Source organism: Panthera leo, chromosome E2 (assembly GCF_018350215.1).
Source record: "Panthera leo isolate Ple1 chromosome E2, P.leo_Ple1_pat1.1, whole genome shotgun sequence".
NCBI classification, from domain to species: Eukaryota; Metazoa; Chordata; class Mammalia; order Carnivora; family Felidae; genus Panthera; species Panthera leo.
In genome coordinates this window covers 10,804,286-10,827,242 of record NC_056693.1, presented here as the reverse complement: position 1 = coordinate 10,827,242, position 22,957 = coordinate 10,804,286, and the positions used below count along the sequence as shown (strand labels likewise).

The following is a 22,957-nucleotide window of genomic DNA, read 5'->3' as shown; positions in this document are numbered from 1 at the left end:
TCGAGGTCGCGCCGTTAGGCTCGCAGTGCGGTCAGTTTTGCTGCCCCTGGGGCTTCCTGGACTCTGGGACTCTGCTGAGTTAGTGGCTGCGACTGCCCTCGCATGGGGCTGTGATCCTCCTTAATGGTTTCCGTTGGCGGCCCCCGGGCCCCGTCAGGGCTCCGCCGCCCCTTGGAGTCCGGGGAGAGTCGTGCCGCGCGCAGTGCACCTGATTTTGCCTCCTGGGGGGGGTTGCACAGGTGCATCTCCCATGGGGATGGAGCCAGCCTGCACCCCTTTACCCAGACAGACCCCAAGTTACACACGTGAGGTTCGGGCCCTCATACCTGCGTCTGCCCCATCCAGGCACTGGGGTCCCCAGGCAGTAGCCCTCGCTTTGCATAAGCCCACACCTCCGTGGCTGGCAGCGGCCCCTCTGCTGTAGCTGCCTGGACATCTGCATGACGCCCGCCAGCCTAGCTGCCGCTGGATTTTGGTTGCTGACCTTGCAAGGTTGAGAAGGAATGTAAACACGCAAGCGGGATTGAGGCGCTTGCCCCCCATCGAAGGAAGTTCAGGTGAGAGATGTGTGTGTGGGTAGAAGCCAGAAGGCACCCAGAAGGGGAGGAAGCAGCTTTAAATATTTGCAAAGCTCAGGGAGTGTCAGTGCTGGGTCACCATGATGGTCCCGATGGAGGAGGACCCACCGCTGTAGGAGCCTGGGGAGCGATAGCAGTGAAGCTCAGAGGGTTCCGAGCTCCTACGTTGGTGGGTTCGGAAACCAAGTCAGAAAACTGGGAGGAGGTGCATAAAAGCGCGTGTTAGGGAAAAGAAAAGGCGCCCACGTCCCTTGTACGCAGGCTTCCACTTTTGCGGAGGGCCAGAGCTAGGAGGGAGCGTGACATGTAAGCTTAAGTCAAGATGGTTGCTCTCACTTTTACATACTTCTGGACATTTTCAATTGGTCAGAAGAGGATATTTATTAAATAAAAGAGGCCATTCGGGGCGCCTGAGTGGCTCAGTCAGCTGACCGTCCGACCTCGGCTCGGGGCATGATCTCACGGTTCGTGAGTTCGAGCCCCGCGTGGGGCTCTGTGCTGACAGCTCAGAGCCTGGAGCCTGCTTCGGATTCTGTGTCTCGCTCTGTCTGCCCCTCTGCTGCTTGCACTGTGTCTCTCGCATTGCCTCAAAAATGAGTAAACATTAAAGAAAAATTAAAAAAAAAATAAAAGAGGCCAGAAAATTTCATGGCGTTTCACCTTTTTATCCAGGGGCGGGGGAAGAATCAGAAAAAAATCGAAAAGGAAAGAGGTGTGAAAACAAAAGCTGCTTTGTAATTATGTTTCATGTCATGCTTTGTTCATTGAAACGGTCCTGTTTAAGTGGGTTTTTTTCAGCTTTATTGAGGGATAATTGACAAACGTATTTATGTGTTTAAAGTATACAACGCAATGATTTGATATACAATGTAGTGCGGAATTATTACCAAGATCAAGATACTTAACACATTCATCACCTCACACAAAGTTAACATTTTTGGTGTCGTTAGCCTCAAAAGTAGATGCTGTCAGTTACTTTACCAGCAAAAGATGGGTTTATTGGGGGGAATAAAAGAGAATTGCAATCCCAGACAAACAAGCTGTGGGAAAGCCACAGGCAAGTCCAGGGAGCAAAGGAGAGGCGCACTTTTAAAAAAAGTTTATTTAATGTATTTTGAGAGAGAGAGAGGCAGAGGGCGAGGGAGAGAGAGAACCCCAAGCAGGCTGCACACTGTCAGTGCAGGGCTTGACGCTGGGCTCGAACTCACAGACTGTGAGGTCATGACCTGAGCTGAAACCAAGAGGCGGTCACTTATCCAACTGAGCCACCCAGGTGCCCCAAGGCACACTTTTTTTAAGGAGAGAAGGGGTAACTCGAGAAAGCTTTCTGAATTAAAATTTCTTTGGAGGAAACTGGGAGTTCTAAGTATGGTGGCTTCTCATTAGTGGAGCTGGTGCCTGGGGGTGCCGAGGAAAGCAACTTCCTTGGGCCAGAGTGGAAGAGTAATAGCCACATGCAAGGTCAAGACCATACAAGGTCAAGTTCATTTCTTCCTGTTGGGTGTGCAATTGACGATGAGTGCTAGGACATGAGAGCTCCCCCTACCCACATCTCCCAACTCCATTTTATTTTTTCTTTTCTTTTTTTATTTTATTTTTATTTTTTTTAACGTTTATTTATTTTTGAGACAGAGAGAGACACAGCATGAACGGGGGAGGGTCACAGAGAGAGGGAGGCACAGAGTCTGAAACAGGCTCCAGGCTCTGAGCTGTCAGCACAGAGCCCGACGCGGGGCTCGAACTCGTGGACCGCGAGATCGTGACCTGAGCTGAAGTCGGACGCTTAACCGACTGAGCCACCCAGGCGCCCCCTCCCAACTCCATTTTAATGAGATTTGTCATTACTGATTTTCACAATATACATTTAGGTTTTGGAATGATAACTAAGGTAAAGATAATTAACACACTTGTCACCTCATATAGCAAACATTTGTGTGTGTGTTTTGAGACTGCTTAAGATCTGTCCCTAGCAACTCTCAAGTACATGTTGCCATACATATTATTAACTATCATCACCATACTGTTCCTGAGGTCCACAGAACTTATTCTTTTTTTTTTTTTAATGTATTTATTTTAAGAGAGACAGAGACAGCACGAGTGGGGGAGGGTCAGAGAGAGAGGAGACAGAGAATCCCAAGCAGGCTCCATGCTGCCAGCAGAGAGCCTGACATGGGGCTTGAACTCACAAAAGCGTGAGATCATGACCTGAGCCAAAACCTAGAGTCGGATGCTTAACAGACTGAGCCATCCAGGCACCTCCACAGAACTTATTCTTAAAACAGAGCGCTTCATTTCTCCCCCTTCCCACCCTGTGGCACCCACCATTCTGTCTATGCTCTTTTTCTGCGAAATCACCTTTTTGTTGTTGTATGTTCTACATATAAGTGATATTGTACAGTATTTGCCTTTCTCTGTTTGGATTCTTTCACTTAGCATAACGCCCTCCTGGTTCATCGATATTGTCACAAATGGCAAGATTTCCTCTTCTTTATGGCCGAACGATATTCCATTGTATCTATAATGTATACCACATTTTCCTTATCCGTTTATCTGTTGGGCATTTCGGTTGTTGGATATGGATATCTTGGCTATTGCGAATAATGCCACAGCGAACATGGGTGTGTCTGTTCTGAGATAGTGACCTCATCTCATTTGGATATGTAATGTTGACGTTAGAAATAAAACTTATCAGTTATTTTACCAGCCCCCCCCCCCCCCAATTTTTTTTTTTTTTTCAGGAGTAGCAGAGAATTGGAATTCGACACACACAAGCCATGGCTAAACCACAGGTAAGTCTAGAAAACAAAGGGGAGAACCACTGTTTAGAGACGAAAGCCGGGAGGTGGGAGGGACTGTTGTAAGGAAAAGCCCATTGGAGTAAACTGGGAGTTCTGAGTGTAGTGGCTTCTCATTGGCTGGGCTGCGATCTTCTGATTGGCTGGGGTGCGATCATCTCATTGGCTGGGCTGTTGCCAGGACAGAATCTTCCTCTTGCTGAGGTAGTGAGGTGGGCTTCTTCCAGTTGGTTCTTCGAAGGACTCTGTGAGGTATAGCTTGAAAGTTTACCCCTCTCCTCCCCTCCTCATCTGGGCTTCTGACATTTTATTTTATTTTATTTTATTTTATTTTATTTTATATTTTATTTTATGTGTAATTATTTATTTTGAGAGAGAGAGAGAGAGAGAGCGCGCGTCCTCGTGCAAGTTGGGGAGGGGCAGAGAGAGAGAAAGAGGGACAGAGAGAGCCCCAAGCAGACTCCATGCTGTCAGCAGAGAACCCGATGCAGGGCTCGAACTCACAAACTGTGAGATCATGACCTGAGTCAAAGTCGGGCGCTTAACCGACTGAGGCACCCCGGCCACCCCAGACTCCATTTTAAATGAGGTTTCCTTTATTCAGATTCAGAAGAGATTAAAAAATAAGAAAATGAGAAGTTTCAGTTATATATACACGTATGCAACGTTAAGCCATCTGATATTCTAGAAGGAGCTTTCTAAATTACACAGGCCTTTGGCTAATTTGTATTTTTTATTTGTCTCCATTTCAAAATACACATGCAGATTTTTCAAGAGTTTCCATCTCATCCTGCTCACCCTAATACTCAAATCCTGCGCGTCTTCCTCAAAACGTCCATCAAGGAGGTGGGTAACATGCTTATTTTACAGGTGAGGGACTGAGGCACAAGGAGTTGAAGGTCGTGGGGGAGTCTCTGAGCGTTCAAAGATGGGCAGCACAGGGACCAGCAGGCAGGTTGCAGGTCAGGTCAGTTGGCTTCTCTGTTTTCCTGCCAACCCTGCAGGGGGCTGTGGCGGAGGGCGGGGGGGAGGGCGGGAAGCTGGTGATACGTGCGGGTCTGTGCTGGCAAATGCAAAACATTCCATTTTTGTAAGGAGCTCGCCTAGCTCCTTCAGCTGCAGAGAGAGAAAAATTAGGAAATTATGAGGCAGAGACAAGGAAAAGAGTGGGAAGTTTCCAGAAATGGCCGGAGATAAAAATAACAGGAAGGGGATCCCCCTAGAACCCTCTGTGTCCCTCATCCCTGCTTCCTTCCCTCAGCCGCGAGCAGTTGGCGCCTTTACCTGGGGCAGATCCTGGAGATGGGCGACGAAGGGCACTGGGACTGGGTACCCAGGACCTTCAGCTTCACAACAAACCTCTTGGGGCCAAAGGACTCGGGACAGCAGAGCTCCAGGCAGGGCCAGAAGGTGCAGTTGGGGCCACACTGGCGAGTCCGGTTCAGGGGCAGGATGGTGTCATCGCTACAGCAGTGCTGCAAGGGGTCGTAGACCTGGTCCGCACACCGAGGGGCGGGCTGGCACAGCCACAGACCTGAGCCCATGGGGGCGTCTGGTGGAGACACCGATGGTGGGCGTCCAAGGAGGGACAGATGCCCAGGGCAGCTTCCTCCCTCCCCATTCTCTCTCCTTGGTCTTACCTGCCACTGCCTTTGAACCCTGGAGGAAGAAAATTGTTACGCAGACAGGAACTCCTACGGGAAAAATAAAGTGGGCTCTTTTCCAGTCGGAATTCCCAACTCACGCCCACACAACACCAGGCCATTCTCAGATACCAGCGGGTGTCTGAGAATTCAACTCAGTCCTGACACTGTCTCCCCAGAGATAGCATCAGCTAACAGGCTAAGGGCTCGGTCCCGCAAGACTGTCCCCCACCCCTCACCGCAGACACTAGTCACAATCCCACCTGGGCTGTCACCTGTGCCTCTGACTCACCGGCTGCAGATTGGAGGTTCCAGTGACCTCCTGAGGTTCGTCCGGCTTGCTGGAGCAGCTCACAGAACTTGGGGGAACCCCCGCTTATGTTACCGGTTTATTAAAGGCTCTGATAAAGGATATGAATCAGCAGCCAGATGAAGAGATGCACTTGGCAAGGTCTGGGGAAGGTTCCTGAGCCTCTCCAGGCATCCCATGCTCCCCAGTCTCCACCTGCTTACCGACCTGGAAGCCCTCCAAACCCAGTCCTTTTGGCTTTTTATGGGGCTTCGTTGCATAATCATGACCGATTAATCATTGGCCATTGGCCGATTCGGTCTCTGGCCCTTCTCCCCTCCCAGGAGGTGGGGAAGGTGGGAATGAATGTTCCCCTGCTTCGTCTGCCTGCTTGGTCCTCCTGGCTACCAGCTCCCATGCTTCAGTGGGGTTCAAAAGTCGCCTTCCTTTCACCTTTATGGCTCTGAGTCATTTTCAGGAATTTGTGAAGACCAAATGTACATGAGAAATACGTTTCGGTTATCTGAATGAGCAAATACGGATTTCTTATAAATCATTATATCTCAAGGAGGAAAGTGGGGTGGGGAAAATGGCCGTGGGATCCTCAGGGAAGGCAGATGAGTAGGGAAGAAGGCCAGGTTAGGATGGTTTAAAGGTACGGATTTTGGGGGGTGGCACCTGGGTGGCTTAGTTAAGCGATCAACCCTTGATTTCAACTCAGGTCATGATCTCATGGTTCGTGGGTTCGAGCCCCACCTCGGCTCTGTGCTGACAGCGCGGATCCTCTCTCTCCCTCTTTCTCTCTCTCTCTCTGCCCCTCCCCCCTCAAGATAAATAAATAAACATTAAAAATAATAATAAAGGTGCAGAATTTGGTTTGGGGCTATCCCTGCAAGGCATCTAGCTCAAACAGGTTGTGAGCTGCTGAGGCTTTCTGGGGGACGAGTGTTAAGGGGAGACTGGGCTCCCAGACAGACAGAAGGTTTATGGTTTGTTAAAGAATGGAGCTGTTTGGGGCGCCTTGGTGGCTCGGTCGGTTAAGCGTCCGACTTCGGCTCAGGTCACGATCTCACGGTCCGTGAGTTCGAGCCCCGCATCGGGCTCTGTGCTGACTGCTCAGAGCCTGGAGCCTGCTTCTGATTCTGTGTCTCCCTCTCTCTCTGACCCTCCCCCGTTCATGCTCTGTCTCTCTCTCTCTCAAAAATAAATAAACATTTAAAAAAAAAAAAAAAGAATGGAGCTGTTTGTCACAGATGCTTCCAAGTTGGCCAGGGGTGGGGAGGAGACTGGGATGACGTTGGGGTGTGGGAACTGCGTGGGGGATGGGGTGAGATTTGGGGTCCTCCTTACCTAAGATACACCTTCGTGGTATCATCGCTTCTGAAGAGGCTGTAGGCCAATGAAAGAGAATGATCGGGACTGGAATGTTTTGCAGCCAGCCGGCCCAGCCTTTACTCACCTGATTGGGCAGTTCAGATCAGGCCACTCCTAAGCTCCCCAGCAGACTGTTTGAGAATCACCGGCAAGCACATAGTTTCCTTAGGAGGGGATTGATTGGCTGGTCTGCCCTTAGGTGTGAGCTACTCAAGACTGACTCATTGCTCGCTTCCTGGGCTGCTCCAGACTTCGGCGGACTGCAGCATGGCCCTACCCTAGGTTGAGCTTCTCAACGATTTCCATCCTGGGCTACGAGGGGAGTGAAGACTCCCTCCATCATAGTGACACCCGTTCCACGCCCCCAGGCCCAGCCCCATCCACATCCCTGCTTCAGTTTCCAAACTCGTGCCCGGTGCCATACCTCTCTTGGTTCCCACTCCAAACCTAACCCTCTGAAATTTTTTTTAAGTTTATTTATTTCTTATGTAGTAATCTCTATACCCAACATGGGTCTCGAACCCACGACCCTGAGATCACGAGTCTCACACTCCTCCACCCTTCCAACTGAGCCAGCTGGGAGCCCCCTAATTCCCTAAATACTACTGTTGGTCATATACATAATGCAACACGTGTGAGCTCAGCCCCCTTTATAGCCTGACTGCATCTGAGCCGCCTGATCTAAAGAACCCTCTTCCCGTTCCTCCTACCCAGGAAATACCCACATTCCTGAGAACACTAAACCCATCTCTCCCAAGAGATGCATCCCCTCTCCAGCCAGAGACCTATATCCCAAGGCACCTGAACACAGGGGACTTGATTTCATCCTGGATCTGCTCTTAACCTTTCCCTGAGCCTCAGTGAGGACAGAGACCCCCACAGCCTTCACCTGCCTCAGGCTGGGCTCCCAGGTGGACCTGCGGCTGCCCCATCGACCCCCCCCCCCCATCCCTCTCCTCTTCCACTGGCTCTCGTTTGTTGTCTTAGACCCTCACCCTCGTCTGCCCACATGGAGCCCTAGGTGAGTCCAGAAGGGACCAGGAAACTCGGGGTGGGGTGTGGCTCCCAGAGGGCCCAGGCTTGGACCCACCTGCCCTGCTGCTTGGGCCACACCAGCTCTGTCTCCTCCAGTGTCCCCGATGGGCACTCACCTAGTGTTGTGCCAGCCACACATGAGATGGGGGGACGAGTTCTGACTCCATGCAGCACTGTGTAAACTTCATCCACAGTCTGCTCCAAGCGATGCTGCCCCAGCCTTAGGCTCCCAGAATTACTTCATGGTTAAGGTGAAGGTCACTCTCTGTCCCCTCCTCCAGGGGAGGGGTTTGTCACAGATGAGCATCCCTGCTTGACGTCTGTTTAGGGCAGAAATGGAGAAGGATTCTTGGGAGGTCAGGACCTGTGTCTCTTTTAAGTGGAGACCCCCTCCTCAGTCTAGATTTGCCCCGGGTGGGGGGGCAGCCTTGGTGGGATGCTGTGTAGGTATTGGAGGAGGACAAGGCCACCAAATCCCTCTTGCTTCCCCATGACCAGTGTCATGGAGGCCACAATCTCTAGCTGATCTGCCCATACCTCCCTCTTAAAAGGGAGTGGGTGGTCTTCACCTCCTCCTCCTCCTCCTCAGATTCATTTCTCTGCCAGGTATGGGCTAGAGGTTAATACTATCATGGGTGTGCTGAGAAGGTATATAAAGGGAGATCTGGCTCCCATATTCTAGAATCCAGAATCTGTGAGACAGGGGCGAGTGTGTGTGTGTGTGTGTGTGTGTGTGTGTGTGTGTGTTCACCCGCACGTTTTCAGCATGGGCACCCTGAATCCCTTGGATCCAACTGAGTAAAATTCCCATCCCAGTCTCGAGGTTCCAGGTGCCTATGTCGACTTCACAGATGATGTGGGAGAGGGACACATCCCTTACGGTGAGAGGCTCTGGCAAGGGGTGAGCCCAAGTCACAGGTAGTGGGTCTGGACTGGACGAATGGGACCAGAGTGCCCCTGGTGGGCATTGGGTGAGGCGCAGGGGCTGCTTTGAGCAGGACCAGGGAGGAGCAGCTCCGGTCAGAGAAACTGACAGGTGTCTGCGTCCTGATAGTAAATGTTAGGCCCATTCCTAAAAACAAGAGCTATAGGGTACCTGGCTGGCTTAGTTGATTGGGCGTCAGACTTCAGCCCAGGTTATGATCTCATATTTCCTGAGTTCAAGCCCCGCCCACATCAGCTCACTGCCGTCAGCGCAGAGAATTCTTCCGATCCTCTGTCCTCTCTCTCTCTCTCTCAAAAATAAATACATAAACATTTCAATAAAAAAATAATAAGTTACTCTCATTTATCATGGCTGGCCTTGAACTCATCTTATTGCCCTGCTACGGGTCCTCATTCAGCATTTCCTAGGACATGACTGGAATTACTACTATCCATCCCGTGTCTGGAAGCTGGAAATTTACAGGGGAAGAACAACAACAAATGTGAGATGAATTTCATTAAGAGAATATTAAGTTCCAACAAGGAAAGGGAAAAAGAAAGGACGGAGAAAAACAAAACCTAAAATAACCCGGAGCTTTCAGATCTGGCCCTAGAACGAGATTGGCCAGGAGCATCATTCAGGATGGAGGGAGCTCAGGTGTGAATCTAGGGTTCGGGAGGGGCAGAAACCGGAGGGGGAGATGCCGTCTGCGATCTTCATCCCCCTCATCTGCCTCACGTGGTCGGGAAGCTTGGGAAGCACAATCCCTCCCTGTGCTCAGAGAAGCTCTCTGCTGGTTTGGAATGGTGCATTGGTCCATGAGCATAAATAAACCAGAACAGATGTTTCAAAATCCGAGACCGAAAAAAGCCCGTGATGAGCCAGAAATTCGAGACCGCGCGCAAATAGAAGGTAGCTGATGCTGGATTATGACCAGGACAAGTGTTCTGCAAAGACTCTTGAGAGAGAAATGTCATGCCACGGGGAAAAATTCATCAGAGCTTATTTTTATCTAAATGCGGGAGCAAGTGGCAAGTAAAACAGGCCAGCTCAGCACCAGCAAGTAGCCTAATGAGTCTCTGCCCCAAAGATATAACTAGTCCAGTAACATTTATAGACGGCGTAAAAAAAGAAAGATCTTGCTGAATAAAAATTGGTTTCCCAAACTGACTTTATTTATTGATCGATTGATTGGTTTGAGAGAGAGAGGGCGCAAGTGAACGAGGGGCAGAGAGAGAGAGAAGGAGGGAGAGAGGGTAGGGGGGCTCACCCGGGGCCCGTGTTTTTACCCGATGCAGGCCTGGAGCTCACCCGATGCAGGGCTCATGCTCAAACGACGACGGGGGACTCGGACTCACCAACTGAGATCATGACCTGAGCTGAAGTCAGATGCTTAACAACTGAGCCACCCAGGCATCCCAAACGGACTTTAATGAGCTAAACTAACTGAAGGTGTGGGACATTGTATTGCTTTGCCTGGGTGAAAAAAAATAGAGAAAAAACAAAGGTAGGGGGGAAATGGTCATAAATGTCATTACTCCTAAAAAAAAATTACAAATAGCTCATAAAAATGAGAAGGAAGAAGGGAGCCTTACAGACAAACCAAGAAACAGAGGTATGTCACTTGCAAGGCTTAAAACGAGAAAAAGTTGATGTTGGACTTGGGGGGGTGGGGGGAGGCCACACCCTGAGCGGATGCTGGAGGTGGGTGGTTGGATGCTTAATTGAATTTCTTACAATTTGGTTCATCTTGTTATTATGCTAATCTCACACATTCCTGCTGTGTCACAGAATTGTTTTGGACTCCACAAGTTGCTGTAAGCCTTCCGGAAGTTAGGATGGGAGGACGGGTCCTTACACATCTTGCTTTTGGACTCCATGCAAAACCACTCTTCAGTTGTGTGAATTAGGAAACTTACAGTCAGGGGCTGGCTCAGTCGGTCGGCTCGGTTGGTGGGGCGTGCGACTCTTGATCTGGGGGTTGTGGGTTCGAGCCCCACATGGGGTGTAAAGATTACTTAAAAATAAAATCTTAAGGGGCTCCTGGGTGGCTCAGTGGGTTGAGCATTGGACTTCAGCTCAGGTCATGATCTTGCGGTCTGTGGGTTTGAGCCCCACATCAGGCTCTGCGCTGACAGCTCAGAGCCTGGAGCCTGCTTCGGATTCTGTGTCTCTCTGTCTTTCCTCCTCCCCTGCTCGTGCTCTGACTCTCTCTCTCTCTCTCTCTCTCTCTGAAAAATAAACATTAAAAAAAATTTTTTTAATAAAATAAAATCTTAAAAAAAAAAAGAAACACAGGCAGATTGTCTAGTGGTGGGCAGTCCTTGAAGCTGAGAATTGACCCCAATTTATCACGGTGCCTGATACTGATGGGTTACAGAACATCAGTGTGTTGATCATTAGATGTTCAAAAACAGAATACTGAAATATTGGGATAAATTAAAATAGTAAATATAACTGCAAAGTTTTCCAATTTTTTTTAAATTTTTCTTTAATGTTTATTTATTTTTGAGACAGAGAGAGACAGAGCATGAACGGGGGAGGGGCAGAGAGAGAGGGAGACACAGAATTGGAAGCAGGCTCCAGGCTCTGAGCCATCAGCCCAGGGCCCGACGCGGGGCTCGAACTCACGGACCGTGAGATCGTGACCTGAGCTGAAGTCGGACGCTTCACCGACTGAGCCACCCAGTCGCCCCCAAAGTTTTCCAATTTTAAAGCTTGATATTGGGGTTTGAGATTATGGGTGCAGGTCAGGAAAGAGGTATAGCTACTGTTCCATTTTCTATTGATAAAGAAAGGGAGAACTGTATTTTATTACCTTTGTGAGGCATTTGTATATAGCAAACCCACGGAATAAAAGAACAGATAGTATGTTTCCAAATAATCATAGTGGAGAAAAAAGGTAAAAGACGTGTGCATTTGTGTGAGCACACGCGTGCACACACAGACCCACAGATATGGTCTATTCAAGAAAAGTAAGTACATTAAAAAAAAAAAAAACAAGAAAAATCATACTATGTAGAAAAAAAGTTAAATGCCTTAAATAAGACCAGACACATTGGTTATCACAATATGTGAATAAAACAAATTCTGTGAAATATCTCTGGTTGTTTAAAAAAAGACAAAGAAAGCTGAATACATAGCTATAAATACAGATACATGGGGTAAATGTAATATAAAGCAAAGCAAGGAAGATCACATTAATATTTAATGAAGTATAACTCAAAGCTATAATTTTCTCTTTTAACACTTAAAAGATTTTTTTTTTAAAGTTTATTTATTTATTTTGAGAGAGACAGACACAGTGTGAGCAGGGGAGGGGCAGAGAGAGAGGGAGAGAAAGAGAATCCCAAGCCGGCTCTGCACTGTCCCCGCAAGCTTGGGTTAAGGGGTTTTGGAATCTTACTCCCTGCCTCCCCCCTTTCTCAATCCACTCAAGTTCTAAACACTTGGGAAAACGGAGAGAAAAATCTAATCAAACAATGGAAGGATCTAAACCACATTCAGAGGCAAGTCAGTGACTTAAGGAATCCCTTTCTCTGGGACCTATTTCCCTTCCCCTGAGTCATAGTCTCTGGTTTGGATTGTCGTCCGGATCTAGCTTTTAAAAGCTAGTCAGCTCCCAGGAGAGGCCTTCCTATTCTAAGGATATTTCTCCCCATGTTTCTATTCTGTTGTGTACTCATTTTTGTAACGCGTAAGCTTATAAAAATTTGGGAAAGGTAGGTCTCAGCACTCAAACCTTCCTGGAAGCTTTCCTCACATTGTGATTTACTTGTGTATTTCTGTAGGATTTCTCTATTTCTTTTTTTTTTTTTTAATGCTTATTTATTTTTAATTGAGAGAGAGAACATGAGCAGGGGAGGTGCAGAGAGAGAGAGGGAGAGAGGATCGGAAGGAGGCTCCGCACTGACAGCAGAGAGCCCAGTGTGGGACTCGAGCTCATAAACTGCGAAATCATGACCTGAGCCCAAGTCGGGTGCTCAACCAGTTGAGCCACCCGGATGCCCCAGATTTCTCTATTTCTTATAAAGGAAAGGAAGAACCAGACACTCAGAACCCAGGTGGGGTTGCTCCCAGACCGGCCAGCAGGCCTCTCCCTGGTCCTGCCTGGTGTTCTTTAAATCTCTCACCAGAAGGAGGCGCTGAGTCCCTGGGGAGAAGCAACATCCCTGCAGCCTCTTCTGGCTCTTCCCCGATTTACCAGCAGTGTGGGAGACGCCCTGTGAGCATCTGGGCCTCATTTTCATGAAGGAAAAAACACTCTATTTAAAAAACATGAGCCCAGCGGGTCCCTATTTCTGGAGAAGAGAGTTTCTGTTTCTCCCAAATGCTGGTGGTGGTAACTGATCAAGAATCCACGTGAATCTGTGTCAACCTTTATAGAACATAGATTCCGATTCGTGGGCTGTGAAAACAATAGGAAAGTACCCGTGATACGGTCTTTCACGGTTTCTCAGATTTGCTCAACAAAATGCCTCCTGGGTCAGTGTTACTTGCAGCTGACCAGAGGAGGTGGCAGGGACAGACCTCTGCCGGGGCCTGCAGGCGGGTAGGGGGTCACACTGCACTTCTGTCCATCAGGTGTCCCTGGGACCACAGACTTGGGTCCTCAGCCTCCAGATCAGTGTAGTCAACCGACTGGCGGCCTCATTCGTATATTTATTTAAGTGAAGCAAGCCTCAATATATTGGTTCAAGTATGAATACTAGCAGAAACTTGGGCTTTGTATTTCATCAGATGGAAAATGTTTCCTTAAAAAAACAAAACCAAACATTTATGGTACTTAAGAATACAGAAATTCTATTTTTGCCATTACTGCCAAAGCAGTAAGATATTAATGTAAGAAAGCTATGCACAATTACAAGTTTCTTGCTGAAACAGGACGTAGCAACCGTTTATGAATGCTTGGATTATGCCCAGGACCACTTTGTTGAAATAACACTGCAAGGATAGAATAAATTGACCAAAAGAGAACCACCTTACCAAAAGGGATTTAAAAAATATATATTTTTTAATGTTTACTTGTGAGAGAGAGAGAGAGAGACCGAGTGTGAGTGGGGGAAGGGCAGAGAGAGGGGAGACACAGAATCCCAAGCAGGGTCCAGGCTCTGAGCTGTCAGGACAGAGCCCAACACGGGGCTTGAACTCGTGAACTGTGAGATCATGATCTGAGTGGAAGTGGGACACTTAACTGACTGAGTCACCCAGGGGCCCCTATTGAAAGAGATTTTTAACCGATTTCTAGTGCAGAATGCAATCTTTTCCCCTGTGGCTCTACTTCCTTTATGGCTTCCTCCTTTAAAAATTCTGAAGACTGGCTTTTTAGTACTCAGTTCCCGGGCTGGCTCGTGGCTCGGTCAGTTAAGCGTCTGACTCTTGGTTTCAGCTGAGGTCGCGATCTCGCAGTTGGTAAGCCTGCTTGGGATTCTCTCCCCGTCTCTCTCTGCCCCTCCCCTGCTTGTGCGCTCTCCCTCTCTCAAAATAAGTAAATAAACTTAGAAAAGAAAAAAAGACTCAGTTCCAGAATGTAACTACACTTGCCCCTTGAACAATGCAGGGGTGAGATGCCAACCCCCTGTGCAGTCAAAAATCATGTATAACTTTTATGTCCCCAAACCTTGACTACTAATAGCCTGTGGTTGACTGAGAAACCTTACTCATAACATAAACAGGTAACACATATGTTGTATGTTCATTGTATTATACACTGTATTCTTACAATAAAATAAGCTAGAGACAGGAAAATGTCATTTAAAAAAATCATGAAGAAGAAGGCGCCTGGGTGGCTCAATGGGTAAGCGTCCGACCCCAGCTCAGGTCATGATCTCGTGGTTTGTGAGTTCGAACCCCACATTGGGCTCTGGGCTGACAGCTCAGAGCCTGGAGCCTGCTTCAGATTCTGTGTCTCCCTCTCTCTCTACCCCTCCTCTGCTTGTGCTCTCTCTCTCTCAAAAATAAATAAACATTAAAACAATTTTTTAAAGTAGAAAAAAAGAAAATCATGAAGAACAGAAAAGACATTTATAATGTCTGTAAAAAAATTTATAGTACTGTATAAATTTTATAGTACTATAAAAAAAATCCACACGTAGGTAGGCCCGTGCAGTTCAAATCTGTGTTGTTGAAGGGTCTACTGCAGATAGCTTTAAGTACACAAAATAGACATGTAGTGATTAGTTGTATTGGTAGAAATGAAGAAAAGGGTTTTCTATATATGAGGTCATGGCATCCACAGAGACCATTTTATTTGTTCCTTTCTGGTTTGGATGCCCGTTATTTCTTTTTCTTGCCTAATTGCTCTGGCTAGGACTTCTGGTACTATGTTGAAATGAACTGGTAAGAGTGAGCATCCTTCTCATGATCCCAATCTTAGAAGCTTTCAACCTTTCACTGTTGAATGGGATGTTATCCCTGGGATTGTAATTTACAGCCTTCATTATGTTGAGGTATATTCCCTCTATTCCTAATGTGTTGAGAGTTTTAAGTTTATTTATTCATTTTCAGAGAAAGGGGATGGGGAAGGGGCAAAGAAAGAGGGAGGGAGAGAATCCCAAGCAGGCTCTGCACTGTCAGTGCAGAGCCCTATGCAGGGCTCGAACCCATGAACTGTGAGATCATGACCTGCGCCAAAATCAAGAGTTGGACACTTGGGGTGCGTTGGGTGGCTCAGTCGGTTAAGTGTCAGACTTCGGCTCAGGTCATGATCTCGTGGTTCATGAGTTCAAGCCCCACATCGGGCTCTGTGCTGACAGCTCCGAGCCTGGAGCCTGCTTTGGATTCTGTGTCTCCCTCTCTCTCTGGCCCTCCCCCACTTGCAATCTGTCTGTCTCTCTCTCTCAAAAAATGAATAAAACGTTGAAAAAAAAAAACACATTTAATGAGCCGAGCCACCCAGGTGCCCAGAGAGTTGTTTTTTTTTTTTTTTTTAAACCATGGAAGAGTGTTGAATTTTGTCAAATGCTTTTTCTGTTATCTGTTGAGATGATCATATAATTTTATCCCCCCTCTCTTTTTTTGTTTGGTGATGGTCACACAGCAGCATGCATGTACTTAATGTCACTGAACTGTACACTTTTAAACAGATAAGGTGGCAAATTTTATGTTATTTGTATTTTACCACCATAAAAAAATCGGGGGAAAAAACCTTTATTTTAAAAATAGGCCTATCTTTAACTGAACAAAATTCAGACTATAACAGCAGTATGAGATTCATTCTTCAAATAAACAGTGAATCAAATGATGGTTTTTTTGGTGGGGGAGGAGGGTGATAGATTAGAATTTTTCCTACAAAACTATTTCACGTCTAGCTTTTATAACCTAAGTCGTAAAGTTAATTTTTGGAAAATTATTCTAGGGCGCTGACGAGGTCCCCAGAGACCTCTCTTACTCCTTTGATCTCTGTATCATACCTTTTTGAAGGCTCGTCATGCCATTATCCTTGTGGATGATAGTTTATTCAAAAGTTAACTAGTCAGGGTGCCTGGGCAGCTCATTCAGTTGAGTCTCTGACTTTGGCTCCGGTCATGATCTCAAGATTCATGAGTTCGAGCCCCACATTGGGCTCCATGCTGACAGCAAGGAGCCTGCTTGGAATTCTCTCTCTCTCCTTTCTCTCTCTCTTTGCCCCTTCCCACTCATACTGTCTCTCTCTCTCTCAAAATAAATAAATAAACTTAAAAAAAAAGTTAACTGGTCTGTCTCTGTCAGATCCCAGTTGGTCAAGGGATTTGGGTGGGATTCCATCACTTTCCCCACCCCTCCCCCCCACTTCGCTTTCAAAGACTTTTTTGTAACCAAGCGTCTTTTGTAAGATCTGCAATTTCACCTTGCATCAGAGGGTCACAGAGAGGCTGGCCTATAAGGAAGTTTCTGTGATGAGAGAGGATTCACACTGGTGGTAAACAGGGACATATGTGCTGGTGGGGACTACTGCATTAAGGGTCAGTTTAATATTTTTGTGACAACAGCTTTTATTTCCCCATGCAATCTGGTAATTGCAAGACTCAGATAATGAACCCTGATAATGAGGACTCCTGCAGCCAAGAACCTAGTGGTTTGGTAAATGTTTGCTGCTATTATAGCAAACAAACAAAGTTTGTGATAACCTGCAAATACTACAAATTTCTCTATTAAGTTAAGCTGCGACATGAGTCCTTGTCTTTTTTAATGTTTATTTCTTTTTGAGCGAGAGCTCGAGAGCAGGGAAGGGACAGAGAGACAGGGAGACACAGAATCGGAAGCAGGCTCCAGGCTCCGAGCTGTCAGCACAGAGCCCGACGCGGGGCTCGAACTCACGAACCGTGAGATCATGACCTGAGCCGAAGTCGGACGCTCAACCGACTGAGCCACCCAGGCACCCCCTTTTTTCTTCAGTGCTAATTCTTTCTGAGTCCGCTAGCACTTCCTCCTTGTTACCTCTGCCACTGGATTCAAACAAGCCATGCACAACTGCCTCAATAATTGCAAAGGCTCCTTGAACCCATTCACACTGACAATACTCTACTCCTCACATCTTACCCCCGCACGGCAGCCAGAATGGCCGCTTCACTCCACCTGAACGCCTTTACTGGTGTCCCATTGCCTTTTGGAAATCAGGCAAACCCTTCATCATCCTAGAAGGCCCTGCCTAATCATGTGCCTCAGCAGTGTCTTTGGCCTCCTCTTAGTTCTCCTGATGTCCAGTCTTCCTTTTTCATCTGAGAGCCTCCTCACTTGCTGCTTCCTCTGCCCAGAATGTTCTCTCACCTGTTCCTCAGAACGAAAAAGCCCTTGGTCCTCCAGATTCCCTCTCCTGCCCTACCTTGAGAGCCCCTCCCCCCCATTGTCACCGCCTCCACTGTCTTCATTGTATGTAATTTCGCAGATGGCCTGTCAGCGTCTTTTGTCTTTCCACCACGCTGTGAATCTGCTTGGTCTGGTTTACTTGGCATTACACACTGTTGACAGATCAACAAATGTGTCGAGTAAAGGAACTGCCTGTATCTTCCCTACACAGAATTCTACCACAAATACATTTCCCATGAAAATAAGAGGAAAGAGGGGCGCCTGGGTGGCGCAGTCGGTTAAGCGTCCGACTTCAGCCAGGTCACGATCTCGCGGTCCGTGAGTTCGAGCCCCGCGTCAGGCTCTGGGCTGATGGCTCGGAGCCTAGAGCCTGTTTCCGATTCTGTGTCTCCCTCTCTCTCTGCCCCTCCCCCGTTCATGCTCTGTCTCTCTCTGTCCCAAAAATAAATTAAAAAAAAAAAAACGTTGAAAAAAAAAAAAAAGAGGAAAGAGCCACAGAAAATTAAGACCACATTTCACAAATGTGTTCTAAGGGTGTCTCAGTCTCCGTCTCAGTCTCTTGGCTCCGGAAACCACACTGCATGGCATCTTGCAAGACGGAAACGGCTCTTTTCAGAATCATCCGTTTAAGTCCTCCGCGAGAGGACCTCCACATTGTCTTGATACCTGTGTCCCTGTTGAACCACCATTCCTACCAGAGGTTCTCTTAGAAATCTCTCTCTGCGTGTGTGTGTGTGTGTGTGTGTGTGTGTGTGTGTGTGTAAGTATGTATATCTACCCTTTTTTGTCCTTCATTTTGTTAATGTGGTGTATCACATCTTTTACTCGTGTATGTTGAACCACCTTTGCAGTGCAAAAATAAATCCCATCTGGGGCGCCTTGCTGGCTCAGCTGAAAGACCACGCAACTCTTGATCTTGGGGTCATGGGTTCGAGTCCTGCGTGGGGTGTAGAGATTACTTAAATAAAACCTAAAAAAAAAATCCTATTTGGTCATAGTGTGTGGTCTTTTTATGTGTTTTTTTTTTTTTAAGTTTATTTATTTATTTAGAGAGAGTGTGTGAGTGGGAAGGGGCAGAGAGAGAGAGAATCCCAAACAGGTCCTGTGCTGTCAGCACAGAGCCAGATGTATGGCTTGAACTCACGATCCGTGAGACTGTGACATGACCCAAGATCAAGAGTCAGAGGCTGAATTGACTGAACCACCCGGGTGCCCGCTTTTTATGTGTTGTTGAATTCAACTTGCTGATGTTTTGTTGAGGATTTTTTGCATCTGTTTCATCAGGGATATTGATCTGTAATTTTCTGTTAGTGTCCTTGTCTGGTTTTGGTATCAGGGTAACACTGGCCTTGTAAAATGAGTTCGGAAATAATTCCCTCTCCTTCAGATTTTTGGAAGAATTTGAGAGGGATGGGTGTTAATCCTTCTTTCAATGTTTGCTAGGATTCACCAGTGAAACCATCAGGTCATTATTGGTCTCTTCATCATTTCTCTTTCTTCACGATTAAGTCTTGGTAGGTTGTATGTTTCTAGGAATTTATTAATTTCTTTTAGGTTACTCAAATTGTTGGCATATACTTGTTCATAGTAGTCTTTTAAGAACCACAGTGTTCTCCTGGTGTCAGTTGCAATGCCTTTTCATTCATTTATACTTCTGCTTATTTGAGTCCTCTTTTTTTTTTTCTTGATTAGTTCAGCTAAAGGTTTGTCTGTTGTGTCTGTTTTCCGAAAAAACCAACTCTTAGTTTCATTGATTTTTTTTTGTATTGTCCTTGTAGTCTCCATTTCACTCATTTCTGTACTGATCTTTGTTATTTTCTTCCTTCTGCCAACTTCGAGCTTAGTTTGTTCATCTTTTTCTTGTTCCTTATGGTGTAAAGTTAGTTTGTTTACTTGAGATCCTACTTTCTTAATGTTGGCTTTTATCACATTCCCTCTTAGAACGGCTTTTGCTGCCATCCCATAGGTGTTGGTATATTGTGTCTCCATTTCTGTCTGTCTCAAGATAGTTACATTCCCCCCCCCCACTTTTCCTGAGATATAATTGACGTACATCACTCTAGAAGCTTAAGGTGTACAGCATAATGATTTGACTTACATAAATTGTCAAACAGCTACTGCACTGAGTTTAGTTAACATGAGTGAAAGCGGGGCACTTGGGTGGCTCAGTCGGTTAAGGATCTGACTCTTGATTTCAGCTCAGGTCAGGATCTCACGGTTGCTGATTTCGAGCCTGGAGTCGGACTCTGTGCTGACAGCACAGAGCCTGCTTGGGATTCTCTCTCTCCCTCTGTCTCTGCCCCTCGCCCACTTGTACTCTGTCTCTAAAAATAAATAAATAAAACTTAACAACAACAAAAAAGAAATACTCTTTTCAGCATTTCTTGAAGGCAGATCTACTGGTGCTCAACTCCCTCAGTTTTGTTTGTCTAGGAAAAAGTCTTTATCTCACTCTTTTCTGAGGGACACCTGTGCTGGGTAAAGTACTCTTGCTTGGCAGATTGTTTTCCCCCCAGAACGTAGAATATGTCATCTCATTCTCTTGTGGCTTGCAAAGTTTAAGCTGAAAAATCCACCATAGACTTAGGCAATTTCCCTTATTTGTGAGGAGTTTTTTTCCCCTTGCTGCTTTTAAAATTCTCTTGATCTTTGATTTTAGGCAGTTTTATTATAATGTATCTTGGAGAACATTTCTTTGGGTTGAAATTTTGGGGGGTTGGTTAGGAGCTTCATGAACTTGGATGCGTGAATCTCTCCCCAGATTTGGGAAATTCTCAGCCATTATTTTGTTAAATAAGCTTTTTGGTCTTTTCTCCCTCTCTGTTACTCCAATGATGCATTTTTTTGTTTTGTTTTGATGGCATCCCGTTGTTCACAGGTTAGGCTTTTAAGGTTTTTTTTTTTTCTAATTTTTAATTTTATTTTAAATCAATCTCTACCCCCAATGTGGGGCTTGAACTCATGACCCCAAGATGAAGAGTTGCATGCTCCTCAAACTAAGCCAGCCAGGTGCCCCTCACAATTTAGTTTTTAAAACTCTTTTTGGGGGGCGTCTGGGTGGCTCACTCAGTTAAGTGTCTGACTCTTGGTTTCAGCTCAGGTCATGATCTCACAGTTCATGGGTTTGAGCCCCCATCGGGCTCTGTGCTAACAGTGTGGAGCCTGCTTGGGATTCTCTCTCTCCCCTCTCTCTGCCCAACACCCACGTGTGCTTTCTCTCTCTCAAATAAATAAACCTAAAAAAAACTTTTTAACTCTTTTTCTTTCTTTTTTCTTCTTTCTCCTCTGATTAGATAATTTTGACTGACTTGTCTACCACTTTACAGAGTCTTTGCTTGATCATGTCTGCCACTGATGCTCTCTATTCCATTTTTTTCACTTCATTCATTCACTTCTTCAGCTCTGGAATTTCTGTTTGGCTTTTATGATCCCTATTTCTCTGTCAAACTTTTCACTTTGATAGTGTATTGTTTCCCTGAGTTCATTGAATTGTCTTTCTGTGTTTTCTTGTAGCTCATGGAGCTTCTTTAAAACAACCATTTCGGGGCACCTGGTTGGCTCAGTCAGTTGGGTGTCTGACTTCGGCTCAGGTCATGATCTCACAGTCTGTGAGTTCAAGCCCCGTGTCGGGCTCTGTGCTGACAGCTCAGAGCCTGGAGCCTGCTTTGGATTCTGTGCCTCCCTGTCTCTGCCCCTTCCCCGCTCATGCTCTGTCTCTGTCTCTGAAAGATGAATAAATGTTAAAAAAATTAAAACAAAAAAAGCCCAACCATTTCGAATTCTTTGTGAGGTAAATAGCAGTTTCCATTTCTTTGTGGTCAGTTACTAGTTACTAGAAAGTCATTGTGTTCCACTTGCGGTGTCCTGTTTCCTTGACTTTCCATGTCTCTTGAATCCTGGCATTGCTGTCTTTGCATTGGAAGAAGCAGTCACCTCTTCCAGTCTTACTGACTGGCTTTGGGAAATACCTTCCATCGATCCTGTTAGGGATTCTGAGGCTTTCTTAGACCTTTTCTTTTTTATGTTTTTAAAATGTTATTTTAAGTTCATTTATTTTTGAGAGAGAGACAGAGCGCAAGTGGGGGAGGGGCAGAGAGAGAGGGAGACACAGAATCCGAAGCAGGCTCCAGGCTCTGAGCTGTGGGCACAGAGCCCGACGCGGGGCTTGAACCCACGAGCCGTGAGATCATGACCTGAGCCGAAGTCAGACGCTTAACCAACTGAGCCACCCAGGTGCCCCTAGACCTTTTCTATGGCTACTCCTGCTCCATACTACTTGTTCCTGCTTTGGGTGAAATTCTTTTTTTTTTTTTTTTTAATTTTTTTCAATGTTTATTTATTTTTGACAGAGAGAGCGAGCGAGCAAGTGGGGGGAGGGGCAGAGAGAGAGAGAGAAAGGGAGACACAGAATCCAAAGCAGGCTCCAGGCTCCGAGCTGTCAGCAAAGAGCCTGAGCGGGGCTCAGACTTGCGAGCCGTGAGATCATGACCTGAGCCAAAGCCGGACGCTTAACTGACTGAGCCACCCAGGCGCCCCTGGGTGGAATTCTTAAAATTGGGTGCTTTCTCTCCATACTGCAAAGGCAGGCCAGGTGCTGACAGCCTCCCATTTGTTTTCCCTGGGCAGTGCTGAATGCCCAAGTTTGTGTCCTCCCTCCCTCCCTCCCTTTCATTCATTCATTCATTCATTCATTCTTTTTTTCTTTCCCCTCCAGTGGTGTGCTGGAACTTCTGTGTTGGACCCCAGATTTCCACAAAGGCACTCTTGTTTGTGGGTGTTACGACTTTGTTAAATTAACAGTTGTTAAGCGGAGCATGGAGGGCCAACTAGCTGGTAAGCCAAGGTTCAATTAAAGATCACAAGAGAAATTGAAATAAATAATTTGTTACAGGTTCTAGAAGAAGTACATGGCAAGACGCAAGGGGCCACATGAGGTGGTCAAGGCAGGGTGCAGGCAGAGAGAGAGAGAGAGAGAGAGAGAGAGAGAGAGAGAGAGAGAGAGGCAGGACTCTGGGCACATGCCTTTATTTAGGTCTATGAGTGGAATGTTTTGGGGTCCCTGGGCTAAGGCCAGATTGGTCAGTTTAAACCATAAAGGGCAGTGTTTCGGTAAGGTCCACAGGGATCTTATCTGAGGGGCACCCAGGGGAAGGCCCTGGGGGGTAAGGGAGACTGTTGACCTTAAGGGCTGTTGGGGAAATCAGGAACTTAGATTTGCTTCTGACTCAGCGGGCTTTTATGTGGGGTATGCACTTGCACGGGGGAATGGGGGAGGGTGCCAGTTTAAGGTTCCCTGCAGGCTGCTTGGCCAAATAAAAAGGATTCTGAGGCACCAACACCGTGGAGTGGCTGCGCTAAACTCTTGAATGGTGGGTGATCGTCAAAATCAATGCTCTTTGAGGGGAAGACGGTAGAAAACTTCCATTTCACCATTTTGATGCACTTCTGTTACTCCTTCAGGTAACTTAAGGCAATCAGAAATCCTCTTTCCCAAGGGCTGGACACAGAACAATGTAGTACTCTCTCTTGGG

At 46.7% G+C, this 22,957-nt stretch overlaps 1 protein-coding gene and 1 long non-coding RNA gene across 4 annotated transcripts; one reads left to right on the top strand and one right to left on the bottom strand.

The window, feature by feature from the left end:
* LOC122207973 lies at positions 1 to 22,414 on the top strand. Of its 2 annotated transcripts, none has more exons than XR_006197074.1 (4): positions 1 to 557; positions 3,317 to 3,367; positions 4,139 to 4,219; positions 22,141 to 22,414. It is a non-coding gene; the product is annotated as an uncharacterized LOC122207973 (long non-coding RNA). The 2 variants fall into 2 exon arrangements; XR_006197073.1 differs by lacking the exon at positions 22,141 to 22,414 and adding an exon at positions 4,635 to 6,049.
* On the bottom strand, positions 4,395 to 8,026 carry LOC122207972 (insulin growth factor-like family member 3). Of its 2 annotated transcripts, XM_042918431.1 has the most exons (5): positions 7,831 to 8,026; positions 6,656 to 6,694; positions 5,014 to 5,067; positions 4,658 to 4,925; positions 4,395 to 4,489 (listed from the first exon to the last, which is right to left on the bottom strand). In XM_042918431.1, exons 2-5 carry the CDS (start codon positions 6,678 to 6,680, stop codon positions 4,486 to 4,488), a joined length of 351 nt encoding a protein of 116 aa, XP_042774365.1. In that variant the 5' UTR covers positions 6,681 to 6,694; positions 7,831 to 8,026; the 3' UTR covers positions 4,395 to 4,485. The 2 variants fall into 2 exon arrangements, with proteins under 2 accessions (XP_042774365.1, XP_042774366.1); XM_042918432.1 differs by lacking the exon at positions 7,831 to 8,026 and having other exon boundaries at positions 6,656 to 6,752.
* Positions 22,415 to 22,957: the final 543 nt, after the last annotated feature.

Excerpts from the sequence above, each read along its gene's own strand:
- LOC122207972 (XM_042918431.1), bottom strand. The coding sequence starts at position 6,680 with ATGATACCACGAAGGTGTATCTTAG. Across the intron at positions 5,068-6,655 it reads ACCACGAAGGTGTATCTTAG|GAGTTCCTGTCTGCGTAACA; the intron begins GTAAGGAGGACC and ends TTTTTCCCGTAG. Across the intron at positions 4,926-5,013 it reads GGGTTCAAAGGCAGTGGCAG|ACGCCCCCATGGGCTCAGGT; the intron begins GTAAGACCAAGG and ends TGTCTCCACCAG.